Raw genomic sequence first — 13,395 nt, 5'->3', positions numbered from 1 at the left:
GGCCACAGCGTCATGTGACCAGTGTCTGTCTATATGCAGGTGTCGAGGTTCGTTCACCAGTATGAGTTTTTTTTATAGCAAAATGTGATACTTCAGCTTGATGGACCCTCTATGTTTGTACATATTTGGACCATCTGTGTTGCCGAGTTGAATGTCAAGTGCTAAAACTGTTTTATGTAAATTTCAATTTGTCTGGGCCAGACTTGTCCAGGGCCCCACAACAATGCATCCAGGGTAAATGCTTTCCCCTTGAAATCAATAGTCTGCTTTCAAAGTGTGAACACAAATAATTCTCCAGCTGACATGCCTGAAATTTCATTTGAAACCCGGCCTGTTTTTGTGCATCATCACAAGCATAAACATTACAAAAGTTTTGCAATTGGCTTAAATGGAGGTGAAAAAAACAGATGTTAAATAATGAGAAAAGTTATCATAAAAGACTATTTGCAACCATTTTTTATAAAAGAATTACATGTTTAAAAATTTATTAAGCCACCAATGAAATGATGAATTCCAAATTAAACCTGTATGAATAAAAAGGAAGGCAAAATGTACACCAGTTCCATGTACCGGTATGTTTCTACTGTAACTTTCCATCCAAAAGCCCATTCACTTGAAGTCCAGATACTGAAGTGAGGATGTATTTTACAATGCACAACCATGAGCAAATGTCCGTAGTGTTAGTGTTTTTTGGGTTGTCTTTTTTCTCCATATTACAAATTGAAATTTTACATGTACCGGTACATGTATGCAGACACTGTCAAACGTAACTGTCAGACGATCTGTGTACCAGTACATGTATTATTGCAGTATGACAGCATATCACATGATCTTATACCCAGCAATATTATTGACATGGGTTATTCTTCCTGGTAATGATCAACTGCATCCAGGGCAGTCTCAACAAGGAAAAAGTTCGTCACACTTTGAACTACATGTAGGCCTAATGCCTAATGCAGTGATGGGATAATCTAAGAACTGCTAAGTCATTTTAAAAGTATTGTTGTTGTCAGCAGGCCCAAAAGCGAAAGCGAAAGCGAAGCGAATGTGACATCCTAGAACATTTGCTGTGAAATGTGTTCAATTTGTGCAAATTCACTGCGCGAAAACACTCCATGATGTCACAAATTCACGAACCTACCTTTGGATGTTGAATACAAACGCAAGATATTATTGCAGAAATGCATAATTCCAGAACTTTGTGAAAATACCTTCTGCTATTGTGACAATTACATAGATGTACATGACAATTTTGTAAACTTACTTGTGTGTGCTCTGACATGCTGACACATTGCCAAACGTGTACAGAATTCCATAGACCTACTGTACATGTAAGACATAATGGTGTCATGCTTGATTTACATGTGCGCTTTTCTATGGGAGCCAAGTGGGGCAATTGGATGGCGTCCCAACCTGGCTCCCATAGGAAAGCACATATATCTGTGTAAAAAAAAGTGTGATGTCATGTTGTTTGTGCATGTTTGTCTATTGTCACATTTGTCGACATTCTCGACAAGATGGAAAATAATAACAAGTGCAAAACACTCATGCACATGTACACTGTACAGCCCTTATAATGATTATTGTCAAACTAGAGAGTGTCCAATACATTATTCCAAATGGCCAAATATATACATGTAGCACGTACCGGTATATGTACATGTGCCTTGGTACATTAAATTCAAATGGCCAAATATAGCACATTGGGTTTCTGGGTCTCAAGGACTTGGCACAGATCCAAGAAATCATGTAATATAACGGCCTGGTTATATTAGGAGACTTGTGTCCAGAGCAGCTGCGTTACGTGACGTGATGTCTAGACTCTAGACAGAAGACTGCAGGATATTCTTGACTCTCTCGCAGCGAGAGGGTCATCTTCATTAGAGTTTGCTGAGAGGGCAACTGGAGTCAGGATACAACTGACACGCATTCAGATAATAGGCTCTCAGGAGAAAGATCTTCCTTGGCAACAGAAGAAGTACCGGTACAATGCACTTGTTACAATGATGCATGTACATCAATGTATGTACAATGTATGTATCGTAATTGGTGCTATGTTTATCTCCGTTCCAGTTCACTGGGTAATAGCAAAGGCATAATCTGTGAAATGTGTACATACCGTACATCCTTGTTCCATGCTTACAGTACATGTACATGTACAGCGTATGTGTAACATGCAAATTTACATGAAGCACATGTCATAATGTACATGTACCGGTACATTACTCTTCCATGAATGGTGATGCGCACAGTAACACCCAGGTTACAGGAAACAACCATTGTTGTCCCATACTACTATGGGGACCGAAGACGCTGTGGGGACAGCAGAAAATCCCCATAACTCGGTCCTAATTTGCCTAACAATAAAAAACTTCCCATAACGCGGTGACGGCCCGCCCACACACGCGTATACTACCGGTATACCGGTACCTGCATATGTGTACATAATGAAGGCACAGTTCTCTTCTTAAGAAATTCTTACGTGGGAAATGTTTCCAAAAATTATGAAATTTCAAACAGAATTATGAGAATATCCCCTACATCAAAATAATCAGATTACAATGTATGTTCTCAATCAAAAATCCTTTCATCTCCCTCCTCTAAAGTTATCCCCCTAAAAAAAATTGTCTTAAGTTTTTCCCAACATGCATTTTGAACTGACCCACATTTCTTGCAGATGTTTCATCTAAGTGATCAATTTTTGGTGCCCTGTTATGTATCCTGCAGCATCTGTCTGCAAGTTGAGCAGATCCCCTACATCGCTGATGCATCCTCCTAATGCCTAGCGATTCCTGCATTTCCCTTGGCGACATGATGGATGAGACGGGCAAGCATCTCTCTCTATCTCTCTCCTCAATGACACATCCTTTCCATGAGGAAAAAAACACTCCGCCAACAGTCTACTCTGTCAGCATCTTTCATTAAATCATATTCTGGCTGCGCAGAGCAGACGGTTTGCGGACCGGGTCCTTCTGATTGGACAAGGATGACCCGGGCTTGCGATATGCAAATTGCAGAGGTCATGGCCAACTCATCTCGCATAGATAAGAGTACTTCATGCAAGACTGAAGATAGATGAGAGGATGATGCAATAAACATGCTGCTGCCCTGTGTGATGAATTTGTAGTGTCCCCAAAAAGCGACATGTAATACCGGCATAACCAATGTCCTACAAATGAGTCTTCAGGACTTTTTCCATTTATTGTTTTTGCATGCAGTAGGAAGAGCATATTGTGAGTTTTTTTTATACATGTTCAGTCTGATGTACCTTAATTAATTAATACAGTATACAGGTTATTACAATGGTGAAAATATTGACCGTTCTTTAAATTCCACTTGGCAAGGGTTTTAAAAAGGCCTACATGCACTGTGCATCACTGTACAACTCAAAAGAAGCTCCTTTGACACATGAAAACCATCTACATTTTATGAACTGTAACCTGCAGTTTCTCACTAGATACCCCGGTACTTGTACATTACGTGAACAAGGGAAGGTTGGAAAAATGTGCAAGCCAATTCATTTTAATTCCATTTTAATTAATTTAACATATTCACTTATGAATACATTATTCTCCCAAACCCTCTGCAGTCCAACCATGTTTGCCAATATTCTTAGAATTCCAAACTTGTTTGTTCACTCTACTTAACACTGCTTCACCCACACATCATCACCATGTAGGTCCGGTAATCATGAAAGACTATTCAACGACAATGACTTCCTCCCTGATCAATAGATGCTTTCAGTTTCTCCTTCAAGTCAAGTATACCCCGGGTTGATTACTCTTTGGGTTTATAGGGGGAGGGGGTAATCAAGGTCTTTGGGGAATTCAGAGCTCCCTGGCAAGAGAGAAAATCAAAACAGCATACTGGATTCTTAAACTGGATGCCATCGTGCAATCACCAGCGGCTGGCTCTTAGGCTTTAGGAAGTGGAAATAATGGAATCCCACTTTGGGGTTGAATGACTGCATACCTGGGCACAATAATAGTTCTCTCTAATCCTAAACCTAATCCCCCCTTTTTCTAGTTTGGCTCCAGTTGCACACAATTGCTCTGGCATTCTTACCCTGCCGTAATGTGGGCTAATTCCCCCAGCGATGCTCTATCATTTGAGTAAACTGGGCAGGCTTTGCCGAGATTCCAAACCGGATTGACTGAGCACCCTAACACCCCCCCCCCCCCCAACAATGCGCATGCCAACACAGGTTAATGAATGAGTACAATCAGTATACAGTATTGACACAAAAACTGTAGCGCATTGCACTCACGAGAATTACGCGTTATGTGTACAGTGTCATCCAATGTACATGTAAGTGATGTACAAATTGTACACGTTTCTATTTTCTGTAACATTACTGACCTACATTTGATGATGCTGTTATCGTGTTTAAAATTTCAACCAAATTTTATATCTACCGGCAGTTACAAAAACTAGCTCAGTGATGACATGAAGTGACAGAAGTGGGTACCTACCGTACCTAAGATTTTGGATAAGCACCCCCAATGCAATATCCATTAAAAACCCATTACTACTTTTTCACCCTTTTTTTACGGATAGCTGCCAGGATGGAAATGTGCAGTGAATGTTATGCTGCATTGTGGGACAGTTTGCGCTGCACAAAATCCCCTTTCGTCTTGCAAACTGTCCCAGGATGCAACATGCATCATACATGTACCGGCACTGCACACTTCTGATCTTCCCATAAAATGGTCAATGTTTGCTTTGCAATGTTAGTGTTTTGTCTGTTTTCCCTTCCAAGTCTTATGACCAACATTTGTGCCAGAGATCTGTATGATGTAGTGAGACTTTGCACCACTATGACAGGGGGTGCCTGTGGAATGTGCCAGGTATGGGGCTGTATTTGCCCAAATGATTTTGGCCCTAAGCCACTTGAGGTATTTCACTATCCACAGTTATGTTTGGTTAGGCAGAGTTTACAATGTTTGATTTCAAAGACAGGTATGTAAACTTTGGCCAACTACACACAAGTCTCACATGTGCCTTGGCTGCATCAATAATGTAGAAAGCAAAGCACTAGATCTGTATAGTTTGATGACAAGACTAGAATTGCCCAATGGAGCTTGACCCGAACATCTCCGATTATGACACTCTTTATATTCAGTGATTCAGTTATTAAGTCAGTGACTCAGTCAATCAGAGAGAACACTCAGAACAGTAGGCCGGCCCTTTGGGCAAAAGGCAAAACGAAAGAATATCATGTTTTGACTTTATGCATACATGTATGAGAACACATGACTCATTCCAGTACACAGTACATGCACACGTGTACAAAAAAAATTTTTACGTAGATGCTCATTTTGTTGGTAGTTGCATGTACTGAATTTACCATATACATGTAAAGGCTGAGATATTGAGTTCTTCTAAACTTCCCCACTGTTAAAATTATAAAACAGTTTCAATTTGTGACAATACAAACCTGTGTGTGTTCTCTGGTGAGCTTTCAAGTGTGAGCTCTTGGTATAGACCTTCCGACACCCTGGGAACTGACACTTGTGGATTCTCCGCTTGCTGTCGGGGGATTCCGCCCGCTTCCCCAAAGACCGCGCTGGATTCACGCTCCGCACGCGCACCGTTGTCCTGTCCACGATAGAACCGTTACTGTGCACCATGCTGACGGCGACCAACTGGTTGACTGGTACTGTCACGGGCATGACCCGCGTGATTTCTGGGGAGGAAGGCGGGGTGAGCGTCACCGTACTGACTTTAGCCTTAAACTCGGCCCGGAAAGGGTCCTGGGTGACTGTGGCCGTCGGGGAGGGCGAGAGCTCCCCTGAGCTGTCCCATGATGCACCGCTAGAGCTGGACAGGCTCATGGTGTCAATGTCAAAGCGGCTGTCGTTGCTCTCGCTGTCCGATAGGCTGAGTAAAGTCTCCACCTCCTTTTCACGGATGACTTGCTGGCAGGACAGGATGAACTTGTTCCAGGGGTTCTCCGGTTCCTTGATCTTCTTGTCTTGTGTCTGGCAAGGTTCGGCCTTCAGGTACCGCTCCATCTCCAGACAGTTCTGAAAAACAAAGTCACAAAAAACAAATTCAATTATTCATTCTATTTAACAGTCACATTTAATCCAATGTCTCCATCTCCAGATAAGGTGAGGGTCAGAGCATACTGACCAATACGTCTCTGGTTATTTAAAAAAACAACCTCCCTTTATAGAGATAGTCACTTTAAATTATTTTATCCTAAATCTTCTCCAAACTCTCCACCATGCAAAGCCTCAAAATCACACTTTTGTCATTCAGGTTGCAAGCCGTTCAGATTTCGCATCCAACACTGAAATTTGCTATACACTATGACCAAGTTATACCACTTAGTGGTGAGTAGCAACTTAACTAAATTCATTGAATCACTTGTAATATATTTGAACAGTTGGAAGGCCCTAGCTGGCTATTGACTAGAACGTTGTTCAAGTTGAATTTAAAGTGGATGATCATCAAGTCAGCCAAAAGTCACTTCCAACTTGGGTCTAAATTGAACCACCTTAGGACCAATATCATTTGTCAGGGGATGGGGATAGCAGACTATCAATGTACAAATGTACACGGGGGATTGCTGGAATGCAGTCACACCTGAAAATTAAATACCCTGACTTCACACTGCTGCAATACGTACATGTACCGGTATGTATCTACATGTAACTTAAATGTATGTACATGTACATGTATCACATATTAATTCAAATGTTCAACGTAAATTCAAATGTTTAACTTGAATGGCAATGGCATACATGGATATACAAGGATGTATGTACAATGCACCGGTATGTATACTACGGTTTTTTGGGGATGGAGGCTTAGAACACACAATTTGTCAATCTTAAGGAATTTTAACAAATCTTTACCCTCCTTTTAGGAGATTTTCTAGGGGGGGGGGGGCTCGCAAAAACTAGAAACTAGAAATGTTGCACGTGTACAACAGAACTACCCACGAACAAAAGTTCTGAAAAACCACATTTCCTGGATAGGAGCACGTACGAACTTGCAAGATTTGTTTATTTATGGGCAATACACTTGTTTTTGTTAAATGCTTCCCACTCACATTCCTGATTTCCAAATCTATTGAAAAGGTCCTCCCGAAAAAGTGCAAGGTTCTATTGTGAGGCAGTCATGCCTGACCCTCAGAGAAGGATCACAATGCCCCCAAACTTTCCAATGACTACAGTCATCCATCACAGCCCGACTTTTCATTCACAAGGAAAAAAACTGTCAGAACTTGTAGACCAAAAATCAGAATCTGAAAACAAGTTTGGTGACCTTCCATGGAATTAATTTGATTTCAGAAAAGTTCACTGATCGTGTGCTTCATTTCCTGGTCAAAATTTGTATTGAATCGTTGTCGTCAAAGAGCCCCAACTACCGGGACCTGTACAAGTAATATTATTGAAACGAGTGGAAAAGCAGATCATGTTAATTTATTATTCAGAGTATTTAGAGTACGGTATTTTTAAGAAATAGTGTGTAGTGCCCACATCCTGCACATTCAAACAAACATAACAACCATGACAAATGTGTTATCAGCCTTGCTGGTTCAGAAATACATACATTTGAACTTATCAGCACAAAAACAATTAAAAACATGCAACAGGATGTTATTCTTTCACTTCTGCTTTATTATGATTTTTGAACTTTTCGGTAGCCACACCGTTATCTTGCACTTAAATGTGCATACAACCAAACTGCAAACACTTTGCACAGGTACTTTGTACATTTACATAAATTTACAAAATGTACAGGTACATGTACATGTTTGTATCCATAAATAGTCCAGCGGAGACTTGTACCGGGTATGTTGCAAAATTGTGCACTTTTTCATAAAAGCGTGAAATTTGGCACAGATGTTTACATTCATGCAAAAAAGTGTTTTAGACGTGCAGCCATCACAACCTTTAAGGGACGTGGCAGCCATTTAAAAAAGGGGGGACTCATCATGCCCGCAGTGAAAATGGTTGTTCCCTCCGTCACAAAAGCAGGAATTTTCATAAAGACATAATTACATTGATTGTACATGTACCCGGTAGGCGTAAGTGGTTTTCCAGATGTAGAGCCGCCACAAAAGCACCTTTTTGGGGGGCGTGGCAGCCATCTAAAAAAGAGGGGGGGGCAACTACCGGTATTATGCCCACCTTGGGGGAAAAACCATAAATTTGATTTAAAGCACTTGTATATACACGTACGCTTGTCAAAGGTACCCTTTGTCAGTGTGAAAATCAACTTTACAAGTATGTGAAAAAACCTGAATACTCATAATGCCAGTTTCTTGGCACTTAACTGGTACTTTTATTATTGTTACCAGGTTCAATAAATACAAAAAAATCTCCTGGTATCCAGTGAACCATCAAATAATAGTATTAAAAGAAAAAGTTTCAATGAAAAGCTTTGTACACATATGAACTGCAAAAACTTGAATGAGTGGCCCGAAATGCACTTTAAGATAAAGGGATCTGCGTACATATCCTGATCAGGTCAAGGATCTCCAGTTTGGTTAAGGACAGAAAAACCACAGGAATTTGAGGTCCTGAGGTGAGGTGTGATAATATGGGCTAATTCTCGGTAACGTAAGATCTAAAACTGCCACAGACCACAGCAGTCAAGAACTGACCAAAATGCCCTTGCCCTAGTTGCTTAGACAACAGTGTCTGTCAATATTGCTAAAGATGTACCGGTACTTGAAAAATACAATGTTTTCTCTCTGAACCGCCATTTTTTTTTTAAATGTACAAGTCATGAACAATCCAAACTTTTCCAGCCAAGTGTTTCAAAATTCTTTCAAAATCTTTCCAAATTCCACCAATGTACAGGAAAGAATGGCATGTTCTTGACCAATTTTTGAGGTGGCCACCAAGAACCAAAGGATTGGTGACGGAGCTGTACATCCCTGTAATTTAATCCTCCAAGATTCTCAAAAATCTCAAGGTAGATTCCGCAGGATCTAGGAGGGATTATTAAGGTTTAACCAAAGCCCAGGATTACACAATTCTGCTGTGTATGAGTGTTGTACATGCACAGCCTTCTTACATGTAAGTTATTAATATTACAGTACTTCAAAAACATCACGTGAGGCCTGTTCTGATGCCGATATTGAAATTTGGCAATAATGCCAAACACAGGTCTGCAACCTTTATTAGTCATCTAAAAAACACACCAGACATTTCACTTTACATTCATGTACGGTACATACATGTATACATGTCCATGCCAAGTTGGTTATTTTTTTTTCCCCACTGAGTCACCACCAGTCCACTGCCAATGCATAACCAGCCATGCATGTCCATGCATACATGTACATGTACAAGGTACATGTACATTTGCACCGGTAGTATATTTAAGAGTTCAAGATTTAAGCGAACCATAAACTGGCCTCACTCAGCTGGTCAATGTTTGTGCTGGTCCCAGAGGACCAGCCTACCGTCTTCTTTGTACCGGAGTGACTCACTCACTGACTGATTGACTGTCTCTTGTGACTTAGAAAATTAGAACTGACAGAAATTAGTGTTGAACTTGAAATGCAATATTTGACCAGTGACAGACCAATATTGTGATATTTGGCCCAGAACATGTTTTGTACATAGTATGTACCGGTATAGTTACCGGAACGTACAAATGAAACGATGATGAAGTTCTACAAATTTCCTTTCTGGGTTTGTATCTGGCTTGCCAAGGACAAATGAACTTGATTGCCTCATGAGTCAGTATATTATAATGGACGGCAAGTCGCCAATTCTTTTTTCGTGACTGTACATGTTGCAGGAATTCTAGTCAGCAGTCTTGGGTGAATCATGTCTTCCGAGCCATTACTGGGCCCAAAAGCCACATGCGTCATCTGTGTGAATTCTTTGCCAATTAATTCAGTGGCATCAATAAATATTATCTTCTCCTGCTGTCCATATACTAATTTAAGTGTGGAAATCTTGCCTTACAAAGATTTGCAACTTGGGCCAAGCTGCACTGAAACTCTGTACCCAAAGAAATGACCATGGTAATACATGTACCAGCGCAGTAGGTTACTTTAATACGTGTTCTCTTTCTACATGTACATGTACATGTACCTCCATAACTGACATTCGAGAACTCTGGACCAAGGTTTATTTTTTAAAAGGGGTTTTAGTTACTGGCTTTTCAGTTACCGTTCAAGTCAGAAATTTGATCTTGAAATGTTGCTGATCAATGGCTGCGGTCCTTGGGGGAGTTTCAAATCTTTTCAAGATCAGGTTGTTTTGGGGGTGTGTTTTTTTTGGGGGGGGGTGTCTTTCTGCCTTCAGCATTTTAATATTTGCTTTGTACTACAGGGGAACCTTCAACAAGTGCTTATCCGTCTAGAGATACATGTACATATGTAATTCCCAATTTGTTTGTCCCCAAGTTTTAAACTCAACTTGTTTCACTGATACCTCACTGTAATTTTTTTCAGGTATCCCAAAACTAGCGTAACTGTAAATTATGCACAACTCTACTACTACATTGTACACTAGTTGCCAAAGAGTCACCCACTCAGTCATGTAGAGTGTATATTTGGTAACATTAGTTCGAGATGTCAGCCCATGCCGCATACCACATGCACATGTGAAATTCAGTACAACCCCTGATTCTGCAGGTTGAAGTGTGTACAAATGTATGTATAAGTCAAACAGCTTCACAGTTTAAAAGCCAATGACCCCTTATTTCTGTGTTTTGTTGCGGGCCAACATTCACTCTGTGGGAGGCATTCAAAGGGAATTCCACAATATTGTCTGAAGGGACTAACTAGGGGAGCTACTTAAGTGGGGATCAGGGCCTATTTAGGCCTGTGGGAGACAGGACTTTTTTTTTTACTTTCAAGCCATCCCCCTGTTTGTTGGAGTCAGTAAGTTATTGATGAAGTTTGGGCTTGTTTGTCAAGATTTTTTTTAGGGCTGGCTAGGAATAGAAGGGCTGGGATTTCAGCTGAATGAATAAGCCCCAGAGGATTAGCAAAATGGTCCTAGGGACTGCGCTGATAGTTCGAACGAAAATCTGAAACTACAATCAAAATCCAAAAGCTTGTTTGTAAAAAATCTGGTTGATTACATTTACTTAGCTGGCTACATGTGATGATTGTGAGCGTACATTATGTAGTCCATGGAGGTCCTAGGAGTAAACAAAAAATCTCAACCCTTTGAGTGTAATTTGTAAACAATTACTGATTTCGCATGGAATGCTATGTATAATTTGATAATGAAATCAAATTCCTTGAAACAAGAGTTTCATTGTGGGTTTCTATTTCTAGGTAATTGTCCTATCAAAAGCAAAACCAAATTTTGTATATATTGGAGATTCTTTACATTAAATATCAGTTGACTGCATGTTCCCATGAATTATTTTTTGCTTACTGACAACCTCTTAATTGACACTTTAGCCTAAATTAGTGACCACATTTTTCAAAGTTGGATTTCACTGCTGTGCATGTTTATATGCTAGGACATAACCGTCACATTACTGAATTATGAGGCAAATATTTTGGCTTTTTCAAATAATGTTGTACAAAAACATATGGCTATCATTTTGAAAGTTCTAAATATATGCACCTGAACTGTTGATTTGGACTCTACCGAGTTTACCTGTAATTTTTTTTTTAATATCCAGGATTAGTTGCAGAATTTGTAAAAAAAAATAATCCACAACAGCCCCCCCCCCTCCCCTTGTATCATTCCAGCACTTCAGTTATTTGTTGTAATCAATGCTGATAACTCCGTTGATAACTAACGCAGGAAAATTCCGGGCGAGTTGTTCAGAATTCTGCAACAATACAAAGAACCTGTTCAGCAACTTATCCTGGAGCTGACTCCTATGAATGATGCATTGCTGAATGACAGAAGGTAAAACAATCTTGATGTCTGTGGCAGTTACACGCACATAGGGACAATTTCAGCATTATGTATTAAATGTCTGTGACAGAGCTTTGAAGAGCTCAGCGAATAGGCCTGAAAATGTATTTTTCATTATCTTATAGCCTATCGGTGCATTCATCATCTACCGGGTAGTAATGGCCAAAGAGATTACAGACTAGGAGTTTTGGATCATTTCTCTGAATCGTTAATTAGATAGCATGGTTAATTGGCTCTGTAATGGACATTACGCTTCCATACATTGTAATTTGTACACACATGTGCACTGCCTTAAGCCCTTTCATAATGCAGGAATTGCCCATAGGCATTTTGGTTTGGACTGCTTCTAGCAGCCAAAGGCTTGAAAAGCTCCCAAGTCTATAGCAAATCATGGTTCCTCCATTTTATGGTGCAGTTTTCTCTCTTTTTTGGGGGGGGGGGAGAAGAAAACTGAAGCCTGGAGGGACAATGTCCATTTGCTCCAATCAAGAAGTGGAACTAGAGGGTCTACACATAAAAGGATATAGTATTAATTTTAATCTTGTATGGAAAGCTCCCCTTCCAGCGTGCATGTTTTTAGGGTTCAATCTAATCACAGGCAACACTGTACCGAGAGCCATTGTGATGACCCAAGGCCTAGACTGAAAAAAAAGACTGAAAAAAAAAGAAACGTGTAGTGTAACAGCACTGCAAAGGCAAAATTAGTAGTAGCCTCAACAATGTGCAAGAGCTCTGATTAAAAAAAATAATAAAAAAACTGAATGACGCAGCAAGGACTGCAGTATGAATATCCAGTAACAAAAAAAGACACAAGTCATACATACATGTATATTACAAAGTTGTGTACATTACATATTTGTATCAGTGTTTGCTAATGAAATAAATGCACTGCTTAGCACTATCACCCTCGGTACCATTTTTCCTAGGAATTTTCCTGAATCCTCCAAAATCCCTCACTTTGCAGGAAACCAATGGAACATTGTAGGCCTACATGTTTACATGTAGTTTTGAACACACATGCATAGTTATTTTGAAAAAAAGAGAAATAATGGCACAAGTGGAATTTATAAGGACTAAATACATGTACAACACGTGCATGTGTACATGTAAATTGTAAACAAAAATACGTACGTCTCACATTGCCTGTGTATATTAGTATGCATGAAGTTCAATAAAAAGATTTTTTTTTAAATTAAAAGATTAAACTTTCGCTTTCCATTCATGGCCTTGTTCATACCGGTACCTTTGTACACTGATATGCCCGTTTTCGTGGGTTTTTTTAAAGGTACATGTAGCCTAACTTCAATCCAAAAATGAACACAACCACGGTACCCAGCTCCCAGCAGGCTTTTTACCCTAGGGGGTACAGGCCCAAATGGACCATGCATTCGCTGAGTGATCAGTCAATCAGGGGTTTTGTTATGAATGCCTTTAGCAGGAAATCACAAGACTGCTACTACTAGTGCGTCTCTTCTCATGCATATGTATACATGAACATTCAGTAGCTCATGCACAGTATACATACATGCCATTG

At 40.0% G+C, this 13,395-nt stretch overlaps 1 protein-coding gene across 1 annotated transcript in view; it reads right to left on the bottom strand.

The window, feature by feature from the left end:
* Positions 1 to 13,395, bottom strand: part of LOC119721960 (Krueppel-like factor 6) — a 36,315-nt gene that overhangs the window by 13,972 nt on the left and 8,948 nt on the right. Inside the window, exon 2 of the mRNA XM_038191920.1 lies at positions 5,438 to 6,026. Coding sequence (XP_038047848.1) covers positions 5,438 to 6,026 — 589 coding nt within the window. The remainder of the gene's footprint in view (positions 1 to 5,437; positions 6,027 to 13,395) is intronic.

Source organism: Patiria miniata, unplaced genomic scaffold (genome assembly GCF_015706575.1).
Source record: "Patiria miniata isolate m_02_andy unplaced genomic scaffold, ASM1570657v1 HiC_scaffold_14, whole genome shotgun sequence".
Classification (NCBI taxonomy): domain Eukaryota; kingdom Metazoa; phylum Echinodermata; class Asteroidea; order Valvatida; family Asterinidae; genus Patiria; species Patiria miniata.
The sequence above is the reverse complement of the archived record's forward strand: the minus strand, read 5'-3'. Positions and strand labels throughout refer to the sequence as shown.